General features: G+C 43.7%; 1 protein-coding gene across 1 annotated transcript in view; it reads right to left on the reverse strand.

The window, feature by feature from the left end:
* The window catches only part of KDM7A (lysine demethylase 7A), a gene marked incomplete at its 5' end in the record, with an annotated part of 193591 nt that extends 169354 nt beyond the window's left edge, over positions 1–24237 (reverse strand). Inside the window, one exon of the mRNA XM_034637975.1 lies at positions 24095–24237. Coding sequence (XP_034493866.1) covers positions 24095–24237 — 143 coding nt within the window. The remainder of the gene's footprint in view (positions 1–24094) is intronic.
* Between the last annotated feature and the right edge of the window lie 2238 nt (positions 24238–26475).

Consider the following 26475-nt stretch of genomic DNA (forward strand, 5'->3'; position numbering starts at 1 on the left):
CACATACACACACACACACACACACACACACACATACACATAACCCACACCAAAATCATGCATTCACCACTTAACATGATACAATTATTCTTTATACAGCCAAAGCACACTAACCCTCTTTCCAAAAGAGAATATGAAGCCACATGGTCTCTTTACCCATCTTTGGGTAATGTTCATTCCTCTTCTAACTCATTCCCTCTTTGATATCCTGTAACTTGAATACCGAAACATAAAGTTAACTTATTAGCATGTCTAACTTAGATGGTATTTTTTTTTTAAAGATTTTATTTATTTATTCGACAGAGAGAGAGAGACAGCCAGCGAGAGTGGGAACACAAGCAGGGAGAGTGGGAGAGGAAGAAGCAGGCTCATAGCGGAGGAGCCTGATGTGGGTCGATCCCATAACGCCGGGATCACGCCCTGAGCTGAAGGCAGACGCTCAACCGCTGTGCCACCCAGGCGCCCCTAACTTAGATGGTATTTAGTTGGCAGAGGTTTAATCATTGACGCAGATCCATTAGGACGTGTGTGTGTGTGTGTGTGTGTACTTTTGCAGAGTTTTGACCTTAGTAGTCATGGGAGCTGGTTAACAATCACGTGTGTGCTTTGTCTTCACATACATGAGATCAGATGCTGGAGTCTGAAGTCAGAAGGGCGGGCAATTAGGAGGGAAATAAATGTAAAATAGAAGAGAGCAAGGACAGGCTATAACCCACAAGCACAAGCTGGAACCCACCAGAATGGACTGAAACCATGTCCGTTCTCACTGCCCCAACCTTGAGGGCCTGGGTGTCCTGCAGAAGAAGCCAGGGCCCTTTGCCAGGGAGCTAACTACGCATCTGGCCCAGGAGCTGGAGGAGCCGAAGGGGGCTGGGGAGGGTGAGCAGCTGCGAGCCTGGCTGCGGCCCCGGGCTAATGGGGTGAGCCGGCAGGTGAGTAAAAACAGGTACGAAATGGCTATGACTTTACTGCCACCTTCCAGTTCCCTCCTGTGGCCCACCCTAGCTGGAAACATGCAGGGAAGGGATTCTGGGAAAAACAGTTCAGCCCACCAGACTGACACAGTGCCCTCTTCTCAAATGGGCGCCTCTTTAAACTGCCTCAAACCAACACGAAGTTGTTGCCACCTAGCTTTTCAAAGTCATTGAAAAGCCCTTCCACAACTCTGTCAAACCAGGTCTTCTGCATAATCGGGAAAATGCTAAGACCAATGAGTTTCATGAGCACAGACCAACTGTCTCCCTTCGTTTGCAGTGAAACGAGTTTCTAGTCAGAGTGATGCTTTGTAAAATATCTTGATGGTGGATGAGGCGCTCGGGGAGCCCATAGATGGCAGTTTTGACAGAAGCACTGTAGGCAGGGAAGGCAAATCCACAACCAGGGTAAGTATCTGTTCTAGTAAGAACAAAATACTACCCTTGGTGGAAGTGCTCGGGGTAATCAGTCTGTCACCAGGTAGCTGGCTACCCCTCCGGGAAATAATACTCTATCAGGGCCTCAGCGTGGGTCTCTGATGGCGGCAGAGTGGACAGTCCACAACGGGCACACCCAGACTGGCCTTGGTGAGTGGAAGTCCATGGCTCTGAGCCCATAACCTTTATCCCTGACATTGGCAATGGCTAGAGTGGCTGGGAAGGAGGCTGACGGACATCTGTTCTATCATTCTGCCTACCTGATTATTAAAATCCTCCTCTGCTGAGATCACCCTTTCATTTTCATTCAGAGAAATCTAGCCATCCACCTGTTCCCCAGACCAATGATTCTCCAGTCATGGTCCTTCCAAGTCCCTGACCATGCAGCCAAACCATTAGCCACAACCCACAAGTAAATCCGTACCTCTAGCCGTCTCTACTTCTAGGAAAACAAGCAACCAGGTGATTTGCTGAAGCTCTGCCCACTGGGAAGATTTTCCTCCATCTACTGTCTTTGATCTTCTTCCCGCAGAGGGAGTATAGTACCGCAGCCGTCCACTATATGTGGGTAGGATTATCGGTCAGGGTGTTCTTGCTGCAAGGAACAAAATATCCAACTACAAGTGGCTTATACAACAAGGGGCACATTCCAAGAACAGTATCTGGAGGCAAAAAATGCACTATTGCAAAATTCTTTTTTAGAGTAAAAAGAATTTTTACTCTATTTTCCCAAAGCAGAGCCCCCTCCCTGAGCACATACTGGTGTCAGTGACGCACTCACACAGGGCACACAGCTAAAAGGTCAATAAGTGCTGGTTATTACAATAGTTGTTCTATTACCTCTAAGTCCTCTTTCAGCTCTCAGATTCTGTAAACACTGCTACTTGGTGGCAGTGTACTTACGGCTTCAGTGTTGGGGAAAATAAAGTTGCAACACAGTGGCATTTGCTGGTATCCTACTAAATGGAACACAGAGTGACTGGGTTTCCCCCACTCCATTTCTTTCCTTTAAGACCACAAGAAAGACTACCAAACAAATGCACAATGTATCTGAGAATGTGAAAAGGCCTTGGGGAAAAAACTTTAGAAGATTCTACCTGTCCTTTTCATCATCTCCAGGCATTACTCTGCCACACAGCACCCCCTTTTCCTTTTTCTTTTCTTTTTTTTTCTGCAAACTCCTTAGAGCTGGATACTAAGGCCATGTCTTCATTCCCCACAGAAAAGTTATCTACACCTGGCAGTTCCCAGTCTTTTGAATGTCACAGACTGGTTAACTTGAATTAAAAAAAAAAAAAAAAAAAAAGATGGGGGTGGGGATTTGTTACTTAACCTGTAAAGGAGCTTTTTGTTTTTAAATCCCAGATATAATGTTACTATCACCAGCATTTCATTAAAACACCATCAAAGGAAAGGGCAGTTTAACACCAAAAAAGTAAGGGGGGGCAGAATATCAAAATAACATGTCCTTCCAAAAAATCAGAGTTGCCAGCTTACTCCGATATATTTTTAAAAATTTTAAATCACAGAATATACTTTTAAAACTCCAGCACAAAGAAGGACCTGGGTGGCTCAGTCAGTTAAGCTTCTGACTCTTGGTTTCCGCTCAGGTTGTGATCTCAGAGTCGTGAGATCGAGCCCCACGTGGAGACCCACATCGGGCTCCACGCTAAGTGAGGAGTCCGCTCCTCTCCCTCTCCCTCACCCCTTCCCCCACTTGTGCGCACTCTCTAATAAACAAATAAATAAATCTTAAAAAAAAAAAAGCACACACAAAAAAGAGCACAAAGAAATCCCAACATAAAATGTTGCCTTAAGGTATTATATCGTACTTTTGTTTTTAGATTCTGAGCACTGCGTAAAAGAGTACATACAATGTGTATATACACAGTTTAAGGAATAATAAAATACACAGCTCTGTACCCACCTAGCATAAAATACAGAGCATTCCTGAACTTTCCTGCGCCCCTCCCCACCGCCCTCTCCTACTCCCAGAGACCACGTCCTAAAGTATATGTAGTATCTGTTTCCCGTCTTGTCTTTGTATTTTACTACCATTGTCTCTGTCCCTGAACAAGGCATTGACTTGTTCTGCCTCGTTTTACTACTTCCATGAAAGGAACCGTATTGTATGTGACTTCTTTTTTCACTCAAAATAATGGTGTTTCTTGGTGTGTGGAAATCTATATCCTACTGAGGTTTGTTACAAAGAGAAACTGAGATGCCTACTTCATTTTGCAGCAGTCATGGCTGAAAATCCAGTTTCACCCATGCATGTGGATAGGAAGGGGAGCAAGGCTCAGGATGCCCTCATCATGATTTTTGGAGTAACATCCTCTAGGCCTCCTGTGACTTCCATGGGGCAGACAGGCCAGACGTCCTAATGTGGGCTGCAGGGGCTAGGTAAAAGAAAAGAAAAAGAGAAGAAAAGGATCCTGGCGATACCAGCCTCTGGTAGCACAGAACCTCATGCCTCACGAAGACCAAACGAATCAGAATGTTGCACTTTAATAAGATTCCCATGTAACGTGTATGCATGTTCAAGTCTGAGGAGCACTGGCCTAGATCCTCATTTTGTGTGTATGTGCTTTTTTTTTTCAAGATTGTATTTATTTATTCGACAGAGAGAGAGAACATGAGTGGGCGGAAGGGGCAGAGGGAGAGGGACAAGCAGACTCCCCACCGAGTAGGGAGTCCGACGAAGGGCTCAATCTCAGGACGCTGAGATCATGACCAGACGCTTACCTGACACAGACGCTTAACCGACTGAGCCACCCAGGTGCCCACGTGTATGCTTTTTAAATGAATATAGTATAACGCACATTCAGCAGAACAGTGCTAAGTCATAAGAGTGCCATATGATGAATTAAGTGAATCCACATGTACCCAGTCCCCAGGCTGAGAAACAGAACACTGCCAGCACCCACATACCCTCCGTTACTAAACCCCCTGCTCACCAAAGGTAACCCAAACTCCAGCTTCTAATAGCATAGGTTAATTTGGTCCATATTTGTGCAATATGGGTAGAATCATATTGTAAATATTCTTTTTTAAAATTTTTTATTTATTTATTTGTCAGAGATAGAGAGAGCAGGAACGGGGCATTGGGGGGGCAGGCAGAAGGAGAAGCAGGCTCTCCACTGAGCCGGGAGCCCAACGTGGGGCTCAGTCCTAGGACTCTGAGACCATGACCTGAGTCAAAGGCAGACACTTAACCGACTGAGACACGCAGGTGCTCCTTGTATGTATTCTTCTATGTCTGGCTTCTTTTGGTCGCACGTTTGCAAGACTACATCCCTCACTAGGAACCCCATCTTTCCACCGTTTACTTGCATACCGTGTACTGGTCTCCCTCCGGTTTCCTGCATCTCCCTTCTCCAGAAAACTACAATAATATTAAATAAAGCCCATTTATTCAAATAAATAAGTATATATTGAGTAGTTAGACTGTACCAGGGACTGCTGGACCCCAAAGTGCATTGCCAAATTGAGACTTCCCTTTCAAGGGGGGATCTCGCCTATGTAAGTTTTCAGGGATGTGGAAGATTCACGTAGGTATGTGAATTCACACTCTGAAAGGAATTTATTACCTGCCCTAAAACACACCCAAACTGTAGTTCAGTGCACAGCTACCAAGCAGCACAGGGCTCCTCGCTTACGTCTTTGGAATGCATCATAAAATCCAGGTCCAGTAAGTTTCTGGCTTGATTATTTCTCCTTTTCTTCAAACGTTATTTGGTTAAATACTGAGTTTCTCCCAGCTACAAGTTCTAACTCTCTCGAAAAGCTCTTGGCACGTGTGCTTCTCGGGGCTGTCAGGAATCAGTCATGCAGGGAGACTCACCCCTGGCTTCCGCGGGCACCTCCGTGGTATTTACATCCTCTGGTCTAACTTATTCATCATGAGCATTGCTGTGCGACCAATGGTCAGGCAGCTTCTTCCTGGGCCTTAACTTTCTCATCTATAAAAATCAGTGTACTACATCAGAGGTCTTGAACCTGGAATCCGTGGGTTCGTTAGGGAACCTGTTATCCCTGGAAATTACATGAAACATTGAGAATGGGTGTGTTTTGGTGAAAGAGAATTCAGAGGACAACGACACCCCCCTGCCCCGGAAAATGAAACACGATCGTATTGGGTGACCCCCAGGAACGTTTTTAGCACTTAGTATTCTCCAATCACATGGTTCCTTGTGTCACCAGGAAGGCTTGATCTTTGCTTCGTGTCTGGCTGCCCTTGAATCTCTAAAAGGAAAGATGGCCCTGCCTTTCTCCTTCTGCAGATGTTTCTGCCCTAACAGGAAGGATACTGGAAAACCACAGCGTGGCACAAGAACACGTCTCTCATCTCCGCAGGTTAAATAACATCAGGGGTCATTTCATTCCAAACAGCATGGCCCTGGAGAAAGTCCCCGAGGCTTAATATGACCTCTGTCCGGGTCCTATTCTATTTAGCTGGCTTGTTTTGTAATCCTGTATCTGTTGTGACCTTCAGAACAAATGGGCAGTCCTGGTTCTCATAACCAAAGAGATGTGAACATACCAATATATTCTGAACAAGTCAACAATCCAGTTTTCGGTCCCCAGACAAAGGGCTTCAAAGCAGCGGCACGTGGGGGAGAAACGCACCCAGGTTTGCTTGACCAGCCCAGGGCGCTAGCCTGCCCCTAGAGCAAGGGAGTGAAACCGAACCCCTCCTACGTCTTCTAGGTCGGAGCTCATTATTTCACACACAATAATATTAGGTTACACACTCCCTGTGTGGGGCTGGTTCCCCTGGCAGTGCCCTGGCAACAATTCAAGCCAGAAGTTTTCATTACAAACTGCCTCGGTCGGTATAAGGAACTATCTCGTATTCCTTACATAGAGCAAGACATGCCGGACTTATAAACAGCATTCTTAATAATTATATTGGTTTCACTGCAGATGAAAGAGGTGGTTTCAGAACTCCTCCTCTTCCTATAAACATCCTTCTCTGCTCTTGGTTTCCTAAAAGTAGAGCCACACCTTCAACCCTTGCTCCTCCGAGGGTGGGCCACCGACCAGCAGCAGCGGCTCCTGGGAGCTTGTTAGAAATGTAAAAATCTCAGCCCCACCCCAGACCTACTGTCCAGGATCTGCATTTTAGCCAGCTCTCCAGGTGATTCCTAAGCATAGGCACATGAAAATTTGAGAAGCATTCACGAGGAATCGCCCAAAGCCTCACTAGCAGCCGATGCCTCCCTTAAGTCTGTGACCTTCCAGCAAATAATTAATGGTCAATAAATGTGAGCTTCCTTCCCTCTCCCTCTTAAAACCCAGAGGACCACCAGACATGCCTTGAGGAAGGGAGGGGAGGAGGAACAAGCCCAGAAGAGGGGCATCTTGGAGACAGGGGAGAGGGAGTGATGAAGGAGGAAAAAGAAGACCAGCAGAGCAGGGGCGAGGCAGGGACAGCTGGCAGAGCGAGGGCCCAGGGTCCCCGCACCCTCTCCAGCAGGGGCTCCCACCTGAGGCAGGTGGGTCCCACCTTCACAGTTCTCTCCATGGCCACCTGCTGCCTCCTTTATTTACCTATTTCACAGTTTTCAAAATTTGTCTCTTGGGTCAATGTGCTTGTTATCTTTTTTCTAATACATGTTAAAACAGAATCATGGCTGCGGTTAACTCTTTGTTAAATGCTGTTTGTAAGCCGTCCCTGGCGGTGCAGGCCACACCCGGGACACCTGCCCGGGAGGAATGATGGTCCAAGTGGTGCAACATGTCCCTTACAGCGGGCCCAGAATGGGTGAGGTTGGTTCTATTTTCTCGTGTCTTTAAACCACATTGCAGAACACAAGGTGGGCTCTGAAAGTTGCTAGTCAGGCTAAAGCAGCAGTTGATGGCAGGTCAAACTCTTGGCAGGGCCACTCATCTAGAATCTGCTTAATTTTTAAGGGCACTGGCAAGACCTTGGGATAAAGACCATAAGTAACAAGCCAAGGCTCCCTCAGAATTCCAGGTTACTCAGGGATGTTACGTTTACTGAACTTGCACTTGGACCTGAAGTAAACAAGAAGCCCTCATCTGGACACCCCTTGGCCTGAAGAAGGTTGGGGATTTCTGATCGCCTGCAAGTTAACACTATGACTTCCCTTCCCTCCGCCCCCACAGAGGCTTCAGCAATTTACAGAACCCTCACTTCCCGATGTCTTTTAAGAAAAAGGAGATACGAAACAAGCTAAAGGCATTAGAATGTGAACACGCTGAGGTGCAACTTTTTAAAAGAAACACAGAGAAACCAAATAGTCTAATAGAAAACAGAAAATAAATGGGAGGTCAGAAACACACACTGGAAGAGAAGGTGGCAATTATTTAAATGTGCCAGTTAGCGGGAGTTCTCAGGAATTTAACAGGTATAGATACATTGGAAGGTGACCATGTCTTTTCCATCTCCACTGAGAACATGACATAAAAGGAACAGGCTCAAATCATAGCAAGAGCGCAAAGGAACTTTGACTTGTCAGGGTTTTAGACTCTGATTCAAACTAACAAAGGAAATAATGGGCTTGCCTCAGAAGATCTTCTTTAATGGATAGCTTTAAAAAAAAAAAATCACCCTGGCTCTATTGTGGGTTAGGTAGGATTCTGACTGGATGTCAGGGGTGAGTCTATGGATCCTTTCAATCCAGTTATAAAAAGCTCCTAGGACCTCAGTCCCAGTCTTTTTTAGTAGTACAATTAATTCTATTCCATTAAATATTGCTCCATGATAAGTGAGCTATCAATGCACTCCGAGAATTTCTGTTATTCATGCTTCTGTGCTTTCAAGAAAAGGAATCTTCTAACAGAGCCCTTGGTAAACAGACTTTCTACAAATTGTATACAGTATATTAACTGCACCATAAGAAGAGGGAGAAATGAGCTTTAGTGTAAAACTGAGAGCCTTTTGTAAATCTGGATTTTGAAAAGCAACATGGAAGAGCCCACCCAAGGTAAAGAATGAATTACTCTCATGCACAGGACAGAAATTGAGGGCAGTTGGCAGGTACCCAATGCATGTAAAGCTGTTAGCACAGCGCCTACCCTGTAGAACGCAGGCAATACAGGGAAGCTGTTAAAATAGCACTAGCACCCTTGTTTGGATACTGCGATCCACCTAACCTCCCTTGTACACGGGGATGGGGGAACCGAGGATCCATAGTGCATTTTGGGCTCATTGGTCTTTATCTCTGCCCAGGAACCACAGTGGTCCGAATCCAAGCTCCCCAGACCAGCACCCAAGTTCGCTCTGGCCCTCATCTCCCTGCACTTGGGTCAGGCCGGCCTCTCCTCCTCCTCCACAAAGCATCAGCTCCTTCCTGCTCAGGCCCTTCCCACTCTCCTGGAAGTGGGGAGAGGAAAACAAATGAGTTGATAATCACTCCCACTGGCTGGAACTGAAATACAGGTTAAAGATAGCTGTAGAGGGGCACCTGGGTGGCTCAGTCAGTTAAGCGTCCGACTCTTGATTTCAGCTCAGATCATGATCTCCGGTTCATGGGATTGAGCCCTGCATGGGGCTCCATGCTCAGCACAGAGTCTGCTTGTCCCTCTCCCTCTGCCCCTCCTCCTCTCATGCTCTCCTTTTTTTTTCTCTCTCTCTCTTAAATAAATAAATAAATAAATAAATAAATAAATAAATAAATAAATAAACAAACAAAATCTTTTTTTTTAATGTGTATTTTCCCTTTTTTTTTTTATTTTATTATTATATTATGTTAGTCACCATACAGTACATCCCCGGATTCCGATGCAAAGTTCGATGCTTCCATTAGTTGCGTATAACACCCAGTGCACCATGCAATACGTGCTCCTTACTACCCATCACCAGTCTATCCCATTCCCCCACCCCCTCCCCTCTGAAGTCTTCAGTTTGCTTCTCATAGCCCATAGTCTCTCGTGTTTCATTCTCCCTTCTGATTACCCCCCCTTTCTTTATCCCTTTCTTCCCCTACCGATCATCCTAGTTCTTATGTTCCATAGATGAGAGAAACCATATGATAATTGTCTTTCTCTGCTTGACTTATTTCACTTAGCATTATCTCCCCCAGTGCCGTCCATTAAACAAAATCTTTTTAAAAAAATAATAAAGGTTAAAAAAAAAATAAAGACAGCTGTGAAGGAAGAGCATGAGCCCCTTCTCCAACATCTTCCAGAAAGTAACCAACAGTCTGTGGCCCACACAGGTCATAAAGTATGGGGGAGTTCGCACTTCCTCCATGAAACTCTTGAGATGACTATCTGAGAGTACACGGCAATTACCAGATATTGCATTTACTAGAATAAAATTATATATATTTTAAGAACCATTTGACATAGAGGTTCAATTCTATTGCTTTTGGTCAAAGGCCAGAGTAAGATTACAGAGCAAGAAACAGCACGATGTAATCCTCAGTTAAAGAGTCAGAGTGAGTAACATTTCAGAGGAAGTTTCAAAAGAGGAATGATTTCTGGGTCAATTTAACTGTAGAGTCTAAAATAACTTCAGCAGCCAGCTCAAAAGATAAACTCTAAAAGTGATGTACATGTCTCTGTCAAAGAGTAAGAAACTGACCTTTCCTGAAACAGATCTTAAGTGAATACTGGTTAGAATCATCCCCAAGAACATTCTGGTGAACGGAGGTGACAGACTGGAGAGTCTAGGTGGATCACTCGCCAGTCAAGGCTGCCAAATGGGAAGTGGGTCCCAGAAAAGGCTTGTCTCAGTTTGGAAAAGATAAAGTTGGCCAGGGAGTGAAGCACTCTGGGTAAGGCTAGTGATTGCAGGCACTGTGTCCACCATAGCCCGCCTGCTGGAGAGCTGAAGATTCTCAGCAGAAATGTGCACTGCTAAGAACCTGTCTACCCAGCTGCTCATTGCACCCATATCCTTTCATGAGTTCAGCTGTGTGCCCCCCCCAAAAAGATATGTTGAAGTCCCAAACTCCCCCCGACCTGTGAATGTGACCTTATTTGGAAATAGGGTCTTTGCAGGTGTAATCAAGTTAAGATGAGGTCATACTCAATCAGGATGGGTCCTAACACAGGATGAGTGGTGTTCTGTTCAGTAGAGAAAAGAGAGTCAGAGACAGACTCACAGGGGGGAGGCAATGTGAAGAGACTCAAGGAGAACCCCATGTGACAATGGGGGCAGACTGGAGGGTGCCTCTATAAGCCAGGCACTCCGAGGCCTGCCGCCACCTCCAGAAGCTGCAAGAGGCAAGGAAGGAAGCTCCCCGAAAGCCTAAGAGAGAGCCTGGACCCATCGACACTTAAGCCTCCCGAACTGTGAGAGAAGAGATTTCTATTGTTTTAAATGCCCTCCACCTGCCCGGTTTGTAGTACTTTGAACAACAGCCCTAGGAAATGAGTACATCCCCCAAAGTGCTCTGGCATCTCCTTCAAGTAACCCCATCCCTTGCTGTTCACGGAGATACATGTGCATAGGAATAACCACATGGAGTCCGCAGTCACGGCCTTCCACAAAGAACTCCCCCAAAATGTACACACATCTTATGAGAATCTACTAGACTGCAAGCGCTTTGGCTGTCTTTTTTTTTTTTTTAACTTTTGTTATGAACAAAATTTTTAACATTCACAAAAATAGAGCAGTATAATGACCTCCTATGTGCCCGCCCCACAGCTTCAACAATTATCAACATTTTGCCCATTTTATTTCATCTGTCCTCCCCCCAAGTTTATCCTGCGTGGAGGGCTGCCTGGGGCAAGCCTTGAGTTCTAAAGCAAACTCAACACACCATTCCAGGTCATCTGTAAGTGCTTGAGTCTAAACCACTTCAGACACGCTTTCTTTTGTCGTCCTTGAGTACTGTGTATTTTAATAGTTATGTAAAAGGAATGAAGAGCATTTTATGTCTGATCCCTCTGTTCCTTTTCCTTTTTTTCTTCTTTTTTACAGCTCAGTGGTTTTTAATATATTCAGAGTTGTGTAACTATCACTCAATCTAATTTTAGAACATTTTCATCATCCCCCAAAGAAACCCTGTACCCATCAGCAGTTACGCCCCGTTCCCTGCCCCTCTTTCCAGCCCCAAATGCTCATCTACTTTCTATCTCTATAGATTTGCCCACTGTAATTCCATATATATATGGAATCCAACAATCTGTAGTGTCTTGTGTCTGACTTCTTTCACTAGGCATAGTGTTTGTAAGATGCATTGAGGTTAGGGCATGTATCAATATGTTGTTCCTTTTCGTGGTTGAATAATATTCCACTGCATGCATATGCCAGTTTTGTTTACCCATTCATTAGTTGATGGAAATTTGTGTGGTTTCCAATCTTGTGGCTATTCTGAATAATGCCGCAATGAACACTTATGTGGACATACGTTTTCATCCTCTTGTGTCCACGCCTGAGAGTGGAATTGCTGGGTCACATGGTAACTCTATGTTTACCACTTTTTCTCTATGTTTAACATTTTGAGGAAACACCAGGCTACTTTCCAAAGTGCCTATACAATTTACAATCCTACCAGCAATGTATGAGGTTTCCAACTTCTCCATAAATTCTCTACCACTTGTTATTGTAGCTTTTTTTATTACAAACATCCTAATGGACATGAAGCCATATCTCATCGGATGCTGATTTGTGCTAAGGATGCTGAGCTTTCTTCATGTGCTTACTGGCTCCTAGTCTAACTTCTTTGGAGAAATGGCTCTACAGATTCTTTGCCTATTTTTAAATTGGGTTATTTGTCTTTTTATTGTTGACTTGTAAAAGCTCCTTATATATTCTGGATATAAGTTCCTTATCATATATATGTTTTGCCAATACTTTTCCCATTTGTGAGCTTTTACACTTTCTGGATGGTGTCCTTTGAAACACAAAAGTTTTTAATTTGATGAAGTCCAATTTATTTTTCTTTTGTTGCTTGTGCTTTTGGTGCATATCTAAGAAACCACTGCCTGAATCAGCATCACAAAATTTACTCCTCTGTCTCTTTTTAAGAGTTTTACAGTTTTGGGTCACCTGGGTGGCTCAGTCAGTTAAGCATCTGCCTTCGGCTCAGGTCAGGATCCCAGGGTCCTGGGATCGATTCCTGCATCAGGTTCCCTGGTCAGCAGGGAGTCTGCTTCTCCCTCCGCCTCTTCCCCCCACCACCCAGCTTGTGCTTTCTCTCTTGCTCATTCCCACCCCCCCAAATAAATTAATAAAATCTTAAAAAAAAAGTTTTCTAGGTTTAGCTCCTCCATTTAGGTAGTGACCCATTTTGAGTTATTTTTTGTATATGATGTGAGGTAATGATTCAGTTTTTCTTGCATGTGGATATAGACATGACATCTTAATTCTATTTTGTATTAACTTGTTCTAGGATATTGTATGTCAGTTTTCCATATATCATCTTTTAGATGATTTTCATCCGACTACAGCCTACAGTGATAAAAAAAAAAAAAAAGAAAACCTTATGAAGAAATAGTTTAAATGAGGAAGTGGTTAGCCCTTCCCTCATTGCCTGTCATCTGTAATTCATTTCCCCGATTTTAGACTTTTTCCCCTTTTCTTATAACATTCCACATTGCAAAGTAGCAGTTGGTTGACTCGTTAGTCATAACTGTATAAATGAGCTCTGCCCTGAAACTCAGATATTACATTTAAAAATGTAATATAACTAAGACTTTGGGTACCAACAATGTGCCCATTGGTCCTGATAAATCTGAGATAAAAAAAGACAGGTACTCTGCCCTCAGACAATTACAGCCTAGAAAGGGAAAGCAACAGCATATACTCGAATAACATAGAGTGAGTATGAACACAGGAAGGAAAGAGTGGTTGTATGGGAGGGCTGGGAAGACATAACAAAGGGAAGGACCCAGAACAAAGGCTTAGACTGGGCCCAGGCATGGAATGCCTATGTCTGATGCCCCCTAGGGAGGGCCTTGTTGAGCTGGAGGCCGGTGTGCTCCCCACTCATCCCCAGCAGATTATACCCCTACAGAGGTGGGCCTGGTAGACCCAGGAGGGCCAGACTTCTTTCTTTTTTTTTTCTTTCCCAAGAGAAGTTGGGGAAAAAATCTAATTTTTATGTGTAATCCTTCATTTTTTAAAGTTGCTAAGTACTTTAAATTTTAAATACTCTACAGTGGGTTCCTCAAAAAGTTTAACATAGAATTACCATCTGGCCTAGCAATTTCACTCCCAGGTATATATCCAAATGAATTAAAAAATGGGACTCAAACAGATATTTGTTATGCCGGTGCATGTTGTCGCATTACAACAAGCCAAAAGGTGGGAACAACCCAAGGGTCCATCAACAGATGAACGGATAAACAAAATGTGGTCTATCCACACCATAGATGGAATATTTTTCAGCCATAAAAAGGAATGAAGTATTGTTACATGCTACATAATGATTGAACCCTGAAAACATTATGCTAAGTGGAATAAAGCAGACACAGAAGCACAGATATTGTATGATTCCACCATATGAAATATGTAGAAGAGGCAAATTCATAGAAAGTAGAGAGGAGGTTAGCAGGGGCTGGGGAATTATTTCTTAAGGGTAGAGAGTTTCTGTTTGGGGTGATGACAATCTTGTAGAAATAGATGGTGGTAATGGTTGCACAACACTGGGAATGTAATTAATGCCACTGCATTGCTCACTTAAAAATGGTTAAAATGGCAAATTTTATATTTTGCATAATTCACCACCACCAAAAACAAAAAACAAAACAAAACCAACTCTAAGAGCGGCGGCACAAAATATGTCAGGGATTATTATGTGAGCTGTGGGCCACCAGTTTGAGACCTTGGGCTCGAGTGATTAACACCGAACCGAACATCTCATGTGCCCTGAGCAAGGACTCAGCAATAATGCAAAAGTTCCACACTAGACACTGGGCTGAGAAGGCAGATAAAATTAAAAATACATATTCTTTATCCTCAAGGAGATCAATGGCCAGAAATAGACCAACTAGTAGGAATATGACAGTTCAGGAAGTTCCAAAAATGTGCTTCGAGAGATTCGGAGAGGAGATCAGAGCTGGTTGTGGGGATCACTAAAGATTTGTGGATGTGAGGGAACTTGAGCTGAGCACTGAAGGACAGATACAAAAGCAAGGCTGCTCCAGAAGAGAAAGCATGAGTCAAGGTCAAGAGGAAGAAAAGAGGGTATATTTCAGTAAAGAGTCCAGTTTGGCTGGAGAAGAATCCAAGTGGACAGGTAGCTGTAAAGGTAAGAGGAGACCAGGACCAGAGTGCCGTGATTGCCAAATTGGGGATTTTCCACTTAATTTTGAGCAGAATGAAGTTCTCAAGGCTGTCCCTGGGATTGATGAGCTAGGCATCAATGTGTGAAATAGATTGAAGGAGGTGGCAGAAGCTTCTGGACAGCTAGGCGAGAGGTAAGGAAGGTCTGGCCCCGAACAGTGGCCATGGGAAGGGATGAAGAGGAGGGGGGCACAGGGGAGGGGGCTCTTTGGAAGAGTCGCAGAAGCTGATGGTTGCAAGGGGGAGGGGGAGTGTCAGAATGGGGCAGAGGGTGGTGGCTATATTGTTTAGGGTGTAGATGATTTTCAATTCATTTAACAATGAAGATGAAGAGAGGGATTTGGGGGGGCATCATTTTGATTCATTTTATCTGTTTTTTAGGCTAGGAGAGACTGAGGTAGAAGAACCAGTAGCATGGAGGAGACTAGAGACTAGACAGAGAAAGAAGAGTGAACCAATGGAACAGAAGAAGATGCCAGAGGGAGCAGAGTGGACAGGCCTGGCAAAGGGTTGGGATAACGCAGACAGAAGTGAAGGGGAAAGGGTAAGAGGAAGTCAAGAGAACATTTTTAGTGGAGTGGAAGGAATATGGCTTCCCGCTCATCAGTAAGATCAGAAGTGAGACTCTCACTGATGGCTCCATGATGGCACATCTGCTGCTAAAGGTGACACAGGGAGCCAACAGAGGAAGAATTCCATGACTGCTGAGTGTCAGCCACGCTTTGACCCAGCCATGAGTGCTTGGCACTTGAAGTGGAGGAGAGTGGGAAAAGCTTAGGGCAGGGGCTGGCTTCTAAGTATGCTTAGGATGAGTGTAACAAAAATCCAAGAGTGAGGCATTCTTGGACCATCAAAGCACATCTTTGAAATGGTCAGCCATGGGCTTTTCTGATCTCTGCAAACCAATAAGAGGAGGCAGCCTGGGGTGACTGGCAGAATGAGAGGTCTAGGGCTTGGAGGTCAGGATGAGTGTAGGTGGGAAGGAGAGAAAGAGGTGGTGGTCTCAAAAGGTTCTGAAAATTGTTGTAACTCCTTAGGCAAAATATGGTAAGATGTAGTGGCCCTACTGTTTCATGTTGAGGACCTTCAAATCTGTGTCCAGACTCAGTTTGACTAAGTGCCCTGGCCTGGCCATTGATTAATAATGTCTGGCAAGGGCAAGGTGAGGAGAGCCATGATCATAGCCTGTCAATCCTGTGAAACATGGTCAGAGAGATTTTAGGCTGAAGAGATTGGAAGAGGGATATTTCCACTTGATTAGGAAATCTGATGAGCCTAATTCTCCTCATGGTGGCTGCAGTGTCCGGCAAATGCAGGCACTGAACTTAAGGTCTAGAAAACTAGAAGGATGGGATGTGTGGATGGTCACTAACACAGATGTTCAATTCCTTGGTAGTGATGGTAATAAAGAGGGTGGGACGCTCTCAGTCCAGCACTGAACTTATTACAGTCGGTAGACTTCCTTGAAGGGAGGGCTTCCTTGAAGTCGGTAGATGGACATGATGATGACAGGCAGTATAATTAGGGAACCCAAGAGATAGCAGGTGTTCAAGAATTACTTACAGAACAAAGGGAAGCATCTCCAGAGAACAAGTAGTGTCCCGTTCCCTTCTCCTGCCCCCACAAGCCAAGGAATTGACAAGATAAGGAGCCAATTAGATGGGAAGTGGCATGGTCAGGAGAAAGTCAAGTGGATGCTAGCAGGAGTGGTCTGGGAAGGTGTGCACAGAGCCAGAGGAGTTGAGTCTTGAGGGACTGAGGAAGGGAGCCTGCTCTCAGGACTTAATATAAATTCCAGATTCCATACACAACACTATTGGGAAGAGCATGTGGATAATTCAGAGAAACACATTATGGCTTTAATAAAACCACTCAGAGCACAGGCCCTTCTGGAGATGGACCGGTCTCATCTCCTATGTGAAAGAAGTTTCCCAAAAAAAAAGAACAGCATGATAGAAATCAAACACAGATCAGAGGTCTAATCTCAATTGTGCCAACCAAGTCTGTGCTCTTTGGCATAAATGCTGAAAGGCCCCATTCATTCATTCACTCATTCCCTTTGCCTCAGGGTCCTCACTTTACAATGGGCCTAAATATCTGTCCTCCCGATTTCATGGAGTTGCTCTAATGATAAACACAAAAGCTACTTCAAAACACTTCACACTGAAGCCCCCCCAAGTTATCCCATCACAGTGAATTCTAAATAACTATCCCTCGTGCTTTAAAATATTGTGTAACATGTCTGGAATATGTGGGTCATCCAATAGGGCTTAGAATTAGCTTTGATCCAGAGACCAGGTCATATTTATGACAAGGGTTGACCCTGTACAAAAGTGAAGTATTACTCATACCCAACCTCCTCCTGTTTTCTATCCTCACTTGTGGTGTAATCGACACAGCCCTCCATGCTTCATCTTGTCTAGCTCTTTTTGGAAATAATGCCCTTGGATGTTTTGTTAGTAAAGCTGCCTTCCCCTCAGAGCATGTGTGCTGTGCAGCCACAAGGAAGGGAAAATAGAAAATCTCTAAAGCAGTAAATTATCACTCTCACTCAGACGGTGCTATGTCACTCTAGACAAGTCACCCAACCTAGCTGTGCCTGAATTTCTCTAAAGCATCCTGGAACGATTCTGGTGACAGACACACGCAGAGCTAGAAGGCAAGGAGCTCCTGCTGTGAAGGAGGAACACAGACACGTCACAGTTTGAACTTGAGTGGATCCAAGAAAACGAGTGCTGGGAAAGTGGCGAGAGAGAAAAAAATGCCTTGCTACAAACATAAAGTGGGATATTCAGCACAAGCTGTGCAGTGATGAGAGAATGAGAAGCTTAGCTAAAGGAGCCCATGAGACCCGTGGCCTGTCTCGGGTTGACCAGATGAAGGATGACTCATTTTTAAGCAAAGTATAGCATTAGGATGATTTTTCAACCAGGGATTCTGCTGGAAGTCAAAGGGGGACAGATGTGGTGAACTCTGGGCCTGGACCCGCACTAGGGGGTTTAGTGCTGAGAACACCAGGATTTGTCATTGAGATAATTTGGTGTTGGTAATATCTTGAGTTAGGGCTAGTAATAGGGGAGGACCAACCAAGAGATGTGACATACCTGGTTGAAAAGCTATCCTGAGAAGGAAAAATCCAACAACTGTGATTTCATACGTAAATATAATGCTTGCTGAGCAAGGGGAGAGAGAAAAGAATTAAGAGAGAAGAGTGGGACAAAGGGAACAGAATGCAGATTGGATTTAAGAGGGGCAGAATATAATACTGAGGGATATCATAGAGATTGACGTAGAAGCAAGTCCAGCAAATGGGGCTAAGTAGCCCCCTAACTGGGGCGCCTGGGTGGCTTGGTCGGTTGGATGTCTGCTTTGGCTCAGGTTGTGGTCCTGGGGCCCCAGGATGAAGCCCCGCATCTGGCTCCCTGCTCAGTGGGGAGTCTGCTTCTCTCTCTCTCTCCCTCTCTCTCCCTCTTCTCATCCTCTTTCTCTCTCTCAAATAGATAAATAAAATCTTAACCAAAAAAAGTAGGCCCCAAATTTAGATAAGTCTCTAAAAACGACCACTATCTTCCAAATCTCAGGACTGCTCTTCTCCATATTTCCCTAGGGCTTGGTACAGACAGGAGCAGGAAGCCCTTCAAAAAGGAATGGACCAGAGAGCAGAGCCTCTCCTGGCTGGCACTGCCTCCTACATCATTGGCCTCCCCACTGCTCCGCAGCCCAGCAAGCCCGGGAAGGGCACAGAATTCAAGTCGGGAAAGGAAACTGCTGGAGGCCTGACTCACCCTGTCCTCAGCCACTCAGATCATGGGTGGGCAGGCCTGCGCACGATGAATCACTGAGCACTGTGAATGCTATTCTGAGCTCTGCCAAGGACACGGCTGCTCTATTGGCACCCTGGCACCCTTCACAGTTTCTCTCCTTCCTTGTCTGGCTGCCAGGAGACAAGTGCTATAGGAACTGACTATTTGAGTTTTTTTAGCCCAAGACAGAAACTATCTAATTCGTTCTATTCCTGCTACCCTTCTCAGTTCCTGGAAATCACTAATCAGAGGCTGGGACTGAGAGCTACCTCCTTCCAAACCCAGCAGAGGTAGCCTCCCCTCCAGGGAAGGGCAGGGGAGGTCAGGGCATACCTCGTGTAATTTCCCAAATGAATCACTTGGCTATTTACTCTGACTGAAAGTGTGGAAGAAGTATATAAGCGTATTTCTAGATTCTACAAGGGAAAGCCAGACTGGTACCTACAGCTCTGCATAACTGCACAGCACTTGGGCTAATTTCCCAATCAAGCTCCCATACGGTCTATGATGACTTACATCCAAACAAGAGTTAACGCATAAACAGTTAAATGTTATATGGAACGGGATAGGCCGGTGATGGGTGTTAAGGAGGGCACGTATTGCATGGTGCACTGGGTGTTACACGCAAGTAATGAATCATGGAACTTTACATCAAAAACTAGGAATATACTGAATGGTGACTAACATAATATAATAAAAAATTATTATTAAAAAATGTTATATGGACTATATCAAACCCACTACATACTGCTGGACTTAGTTATCAAAAATTTAAATAAGAATGTGTCTTTGTAATATCCTCACACTACTCAGTATTAAATTACAAGAAGATCCACAGGGAAAAGTCTGTGGCCCTTCATCCTCTTATTGTCTGTGTCACACACCCTTGGGGATAGGCATTTGGAAAAGCAAAGCTCATGCTTCAGGAAGATGAGAATGTAGTATATTCCATTAACAAATATTGATTGAATATGAGAAAGGCATTTTGGGGTTTACAGAGATGGAGGCGGCACCCTGGAAGAGATTAAATCTATCTAAGATATGTACACAAATCATTTTAATGAAGCACAAAGTCCTACAGGATATGAGGAAGGGGAACTACCTGGTTTGATGAAAATCAGGCAGGATCCATGAGCTATGACTTGGAGAACAAGTACACTTTCCACAAGGGAAGAGTCAGAGATGATACTTAAGGTACAGAACACTCTCTCATTTTTCTACAAGGATGTGGGGAGCTAAAACTGGAGAAGCACATAGGGTTTGGACACGCAGTGCCTTAAGCTACAATCCAGTGGGCGTAGAGAACTCACTGAAGACAGTCAACCGGGTGAGAGTCATGATCGAGTCAGTTCCTGGAAGCTCAGCCTGGCAGTTCCAGCAGGGTGGACCAAAAGGGAGAGAAACCAGGGGTAGAGAATGAGTGTTTTAGTTCAGATGGTACTAAGAAAAGCCTGAAGGAAAGCAGTACTAGGGGGACAGAAAAGGAAACAGGTGTGTAAAGTATTATGGAAGGGATTAAACAGAGCCTGAATTTCACTGAAAGTGAGGAGATGAGAGGACAGAAAGACATCAAAATGACTCTGGAAAACTAGAAACCGTAAGAGACAAATGTGTTTTTCAATGAGAAAAAAATGATTTTAAGCTGGAATGACAGAAATTGATAGCAGCATTCATAGACTTACAGATATAAGGAGGAGGAAGAGATTTGGGGGATGGTTCTTCTTTTTAAAAATTAAGAGGCTGTGTAGATGCTCAGAACACAGTCAAAAATACTTAGGAGAGAGATGAGGGTGGACAGAGAGATGTGGGAGTCACCCACACAGGGGTACCAGTGGGGACTATGGGACACAGCAAAGAAAAGCATTCTGAAGGCAGAACTAACCTAATGAAGGCCTACATTTAAAAGAACAGAAGAAACAGATACAATGGGGGAAAGCAAAAAGAATGAGTATTTCTTGAGTTCCAACCATGTGCTTGTGCTGAGATTCCCATATACTATTATCTGTGATAGTTCCCATATACTGAGATCTGTGATATCTTTTTCCATTTTATAGATGAGAAAACTAAATCTCAGGTTAGTCCACCAAACAACCCAGAATCCCACATCAGACACCCGAGAATCATTCTCTTCAAGTCCATTTTCTTCACCTCTCACAGTCAAGTGCAACATACCTTGTTACTTCTACCTCTGAATCTTCCCTGACTCTCTTCCCTTCTTCCATCTTTACTTTGGGACTTTGATTCTTCCCTGCTTAGGCATAACCTCCTATCTCCAGATCTTCCCATTCACGGTCTCTCTTACCACCAATCCATCTCCATCTCCTCCCCTACCACCATCCAGTTCTCACAAAGCCTTCAGAAGCTTGCAAAGCCCCACTTATCTCCCTAGGATCACCTCAAACCCCTCACTTGCAAGCATTCCAGACTCAAGCCTCACGGACCGACCTGTGGTTCACAGAATCCAGTTACCATCCCATCTCTACACAGGTACCCTCTCTTCCAAGACTATCTCCAATTGTTCAAGAGCAATTTAGGCATCATCTCCTTAAGCTGATCTTCCCAAGGACCTGTTTTCTGTACTCCTCACAGGCCTGGCCATACTCCCATCACAGCACTTATTTATTTTTTAAAGATTTTATTTATTTATTTGACAGAAAGAGAGAGACAGCCAGCGAGAGACGGAACACAGCAGGGGGAGTGGGAGAGGAAGAAGCAGGCTTCCCACAGAGCAGGGAGCCTGATGTAGGGCTCGATCCCAGGACCCCGGGACCACGCCCTGAGCCGAAGGCAGACGCTTAATGACTGAGCCACCCAGGCGCCCCCCATCACAGCACTTATCACACTACAATATTTTATCCATATGACAGTCTCTCACTGTATAAACAGCAGTTTGGGAGCAGGGATTTTCTTCTATATACTGGTGTCTTAACACTCAACATCTTGTAGAATTAATAAGACAATCAATTCAAATCCAAATCTGATTTTGAGGTCCACGTTCCTTCCACCATACCATAAATTCAGAGAGTAGACAGAGAAACAAGATAGTTTAGAATGACAAAAAGGTAAGAGGCCATCTATGAAAAACCCACAGCTAACATCATACTTAATGGTGAAAGACTGGATGTTTTCCTCCAAAGATTAGGAGCAGGACAAGAATGGCCACTGTTGCCACTTATATTCAATACAGTAGTGAAAGTTCTAACCAGGGAAATTAGGTAAGAAAAAGAAGTAACAGTCATCCATACTGGAAAGGAAGAAGTAAAACTATTTCTATTCCCAGATGGTATGATCTTGCATACAAAAAAATTCTAAGAGGGATGGCTGGATGGCTCAGTGGGTTAACCATCTGCCTTGGCTCAGGTCATGATCCCATTCTGGGATTGAGTCTCAGGGGGGGTCCTTGCTCAGCAGGGAGCCTGTTTTTTCCTCTGCCTGCCACTCCCCTGTTTGTTCTCTCTCTCTCTCTGTCTCTCTGATAAATAAATAAATAGATAAATAAATAAATCTTTTAAAAAAGAAAAAAGATAGGATGAAGAACTTTAAAAAATAAATCCTAAGGAAGAATTATTAGAACATAAAACAAGTTCAGGGGCGTCTGGGTGGCACAGCGGTTAAGCGTCTGCCTTCGGCTCAGGGCGTGATCCCGGCATTATGGGATCGAGCCCCACATCAGGATCCTCCGCTATGAGCCTGCTTCTTCCTCTCCCACTCCCCCTGCTTGTGTTCCTTCTCTCGCTGGCTGTCTCTATCTCTGTCAAATAAATAAAAGCTTTAAAGAAAAAAAAAGATTAAAAAAAAACATAAAACAAGTTCAGCTAGGGGGTAGGACACAAGATCGATGTACAAAAATCAGCTGTATCTCTATATACTAGCAGTAAACAATATGAAACGAAACTAAGCAAACAGGTGCGCCTGGGTGGCTAGTCAGTTAAGCCTCTGCCTTCGACTCCGGTCAGGATCCCAGGGTCCTGGGATCAAGTCCCACATCGGGCTCCTGGCTCAGGCGGGGGTCTGCTTCTCCCTCTGACCCTCCCCGCTGCTTGTGCCCTCTTTCACTCTGTCTCAAATAAATAAATAAAATCTAAAGAAAAGAAAAAGGAAATGAAACTAAGCAAACAATCCATTTACAATAGCATCGAAAGAAAAATTACTTAGGAATAAATGTAACAAAAGAAGTACAAGACTTGTACACTGAAAACTACAAAACATGATTGAATGAAATTTAAGAAGACCTAAATAAATGGGAAGATATCCCATATTCAAGGACTGGAAGATTTAATACTGTTAAGATGGCAATACTCCCCAAATTGATCTACAGAGTCAACACAATCCCTTTCCAAATTCCAGCTGCCTTTTTTTTTTTTTTGCATAAATTGAGAAACCATAAAATTCACATGGAAAAATAAGGGACCCAGAATCACTAAACCAATTCTGACAAAGAAGAACAAAGTAGGAAGACCCACTCTACCTGTTCTCAAAACTTACTACAAAGCTTCAAAAATCAATACTGTGAGGTACTAACATAAGGACAGACATAGAAATCATTTAGATGTATAGGTCAATGGCACAGAACTGAGAATCCAGAAATAAACCTTTACATTAATGATCAATGGGTCTTTGACAGGGTGCCAAGACATTTCAATGAGGAAAGAACAGTCTTTCAACAAATGATGCTGGAACAACTGGATGTCCACGTGCAAAAGAATGAACGTGGACTCCTATCTTATACCACATACAAAAATTAACTCAAAATGGGTCATACACCTAAAGGTAAGAGCTAAAACAATAAAACTCTTAAGAGAAAATTTAGGACTAAATCTTCATGACCTTGGATTAGGCAAAGATATCTTGCATATGACACCAAACTCAAAAGCAATGAAAAAAAATATGTAAGCTGACTTTATCAAAATTTTTTAAAAATTGAGTTTCAAAGGTCACCAGCAAGAAAGTGAAAAGGCAATCCACAAGTTAAGAGAAAATATTTTCAAATCATGTATCTAATAAGGGACTTATATCCAGAATACAAAAAGAACTGCTACAATTCAACAGTAAAAAGACAATCTAGTTTTAAAATGGGTAAAGGAAACACTCTTCCTTGAAAAGTTGCTCAACGTGAAAAGTTGCTCAACATCATTAGTTACTAGAGAACTGCAAATAAAAACCACAGTAAGACACCACTTCAAATCTATGAGGATGACGAAGTTTAAAAAGTCATACAATAACAAGTACAGATGAAGACATGGAGAAACTGGAACTTTCACCTATTGCTGGCAGGATCGTAAAATGGTGTAGCCACTCTAGAAGATAGTTTGGCAGTTCTATACGCTAAATATAGTCACCATATGACTCGGCAATTCCACACCTAGGAATATACCCAAGAGACCTGAAAACACAGATCCACACAAAACTTGTACACTAAGCTCACAGCAGCATTTTTCACAATAGCCAAAAGTGGGTATAACCGGGAAGTCCATCAACTGAAGATTGAATCAACAAAATGTGGTGTATGTATAAAATCCAAAATCCAGTTAAAAAAGATGGAATGAGGAACTGATACGTGGAACATAAATGAGACTTTGTCTCAATTTTACTTGCTGAATTTTCATTCATGGAGTTACTGAGTGATGACACAGAGAGGTCGATGCCATTGGAAGAAGAGCTTTATTACTTACAATTCCTGAGAGGAGGGCACACCATGCCACACAGGGCCACACGGGGAGGCTCTCCAGTTTGGGTCTGGAGGCAGGAGGAATAGGAGAAAACTGGAACCAGAGCCTTTATTATGTTTTCTGCAGGAAAGGGAAGGCAGAACAGGGTAAATAGTTCAGGACTGGCTTGTCTGGATAACTCTGACAGGCTTTGGGAAATAGGGGCTGTCCCTAGTTGTCTGGTACCTGGCTCTGGGGTGATTTAGGGCAAAAAATATTGGCGCTGTGTGTGAGCGGTTGATAAAGTAGAAGGTTGGTTCAGGGTGTGGGCTCTGGATTGGTTCGTTTGCATATGAAAAGTGTGCCTCAGGGACAGTTCTTTGCTATCTCTAAGAACTGGCTAACCCGGGGAGAGGCAGTCTCTACCCCGTCACAGAGGCCACAAATGTCAGAGCATCAAGAACACAGGAAATAAGAAAAGTACAGTTAATACAGTTGGCCCTCTGATGAATGAATGCCAAGTAGACAAATACAGAATCTAAGAAAACCCAGTTAGAACAGCCTTGAAAACATAATGCTAAGAAGCCAATTACAAAAGACTGCATGTTATTATATGATCCCATTTATGTGAAATGTCCAGAATAGACAAATAGATACAGAATGTAAATTAGGAGGCGCCTGGGTGGCTCAGTCGGTTGAGTGTCTGACTCTTGGTTTCGGCTCAGGTCGTGATCTCACGGTTGTGAGATTGAGCCCCATGTCGGGCTGTGAGCTCAGTGCCGTGTCTGCTGGAGATTATCTCCCTTTCCCTCTGTTTCTCTCCCTAGTCGCACTCGTGCTCTCGCGCGCTCTCTCTCTCTAAAATAAGTAAATGAAATCTTAAAAATAAATAAATAAATAAATAAATAAATAAATAAATAAATAAATAAATAAATCAGTAGTTGCCAGGATCTGGGGATAAAGGAGAAGGAGAGTGACTGCTAATGAATCTGGGGTTTCTTCCTGGGGTGATGAAAATGTTCTAAAATTAACAATAGTGATGGACGTACAAATCTGTGAATGTGCCTAAAACCACTGTCCACTTTAAGTGGGTGACTCGTATGGTATGTGTAAATTATATTTCAATAAAGTTAAAAAAAAAAAAAGATAAGGGAAGAGAGCTGTTCAACGCTCTAACAAGACGCCACTGGAAGAGAAGTGTCCCCCATGCTTGCTCTCAGAGCTCTGGTCTCCCAGATTTTCTCGCTGAAAGTGAGGATTCATGCAAGATCTCAAAATTAATCCAGTAAAGAAGAGAGACACTTTTGATACATGACCAGGAGACTAACACCACAAAAACACTCTTCAAGAAGATTATTCTAAGAGTTGAGTGTATCCAGACTGGAGCGGGACAAGACAAAAATAAGGCAGGAACACCAAAAATAAGGCCGCTGTGACTAATTCAGGTAGAGTAAGGTAGCTTAGAAATTAACAAGAACAATGAATGAAAAAAGCAAGAAAGGATCAGCAACACCTGGAGGCTGACTGCATGGAGAGAGGAAAAGATGTGTCAAAAATGATCCTTAAGGCTGTGAAGGATGGTGTTGCCACTGACAGTTAAAGAGAAACCAGACAGTATGAGGATTATGGCACAGTTGAGGACTCATGGTCTAGGAAAAGAGACAGCTACTTAATGACGAAGAACTGAGGTTGCTTGGAAATGTTCCAAGCAGCTTATTATACAAAGTCCAGTGGGAAGGTTATATGAATAGTGGATCTGCAAGAACTGGGTGGAGGAAACGAACTATATTAAATCGGGCTGCCAACAGGACATCCTAGTGAGCTCCAGGCAATTTAAGATTAAAAAATGAGTAACAAATTGGGGCTAGAGATAAATACTATGTAGTCACCTGTAGGTATTAGAAAAATACGAAAAAGGAAGCTTTCTAAAGGAAAAAACTAGAACAGAGGAAATTAAATTAAGTTCTACCTTCCCCTCGCCAGGCACCATATTAGGAGATTTTCTAAATGGTTAGAAGGTGATCCTGACTTTCCAGAGTTCTGTAGACTGATAAAGACACGGCTGAAAATAGAGTATTAACGAGAGCCTCTGGAGTACAGAAGATGAAACAATTTTGTCCAGAGAGTGTTCTTGAGATTGAATATTAGGAGAAAGAGGGGAAATCAAATCGGAGAGAGAAGAGCTCAAAGAAGAGAGGCAAGGACTTCAAAAGTAAAGAACTGCATTGGTAGATTTGATCAGAAATCAATAGCTGGGGGAACAGTTTCAATACAGATTTAAGATTTTTGGAAGCCCAGGGGCGCCTGGGTGGCACAGCGGTTAAGCGTCTGCCTTCCGCTCAGGGCGTGATCCCGGCGTTATGGGATCGAGGCCCCACATCAGGCTCCTCTGCTATGAGCCTGCT

The sequence above is a fragment of the Ailuropoda melanoleuca genome, chromosome 1 (assembly GCF_002007445.2).
Source record: "Ailuropoda melanoleuca isolate Jingjing chromosome 1, ASM200744v2, whole genome shotgun sequence".
NCBI lineage: Eukaryota > Metazoa > Chordata > Mammalia > Carnivora > Ursidae > Ailuropoda > Ailuropoda melanoleuca.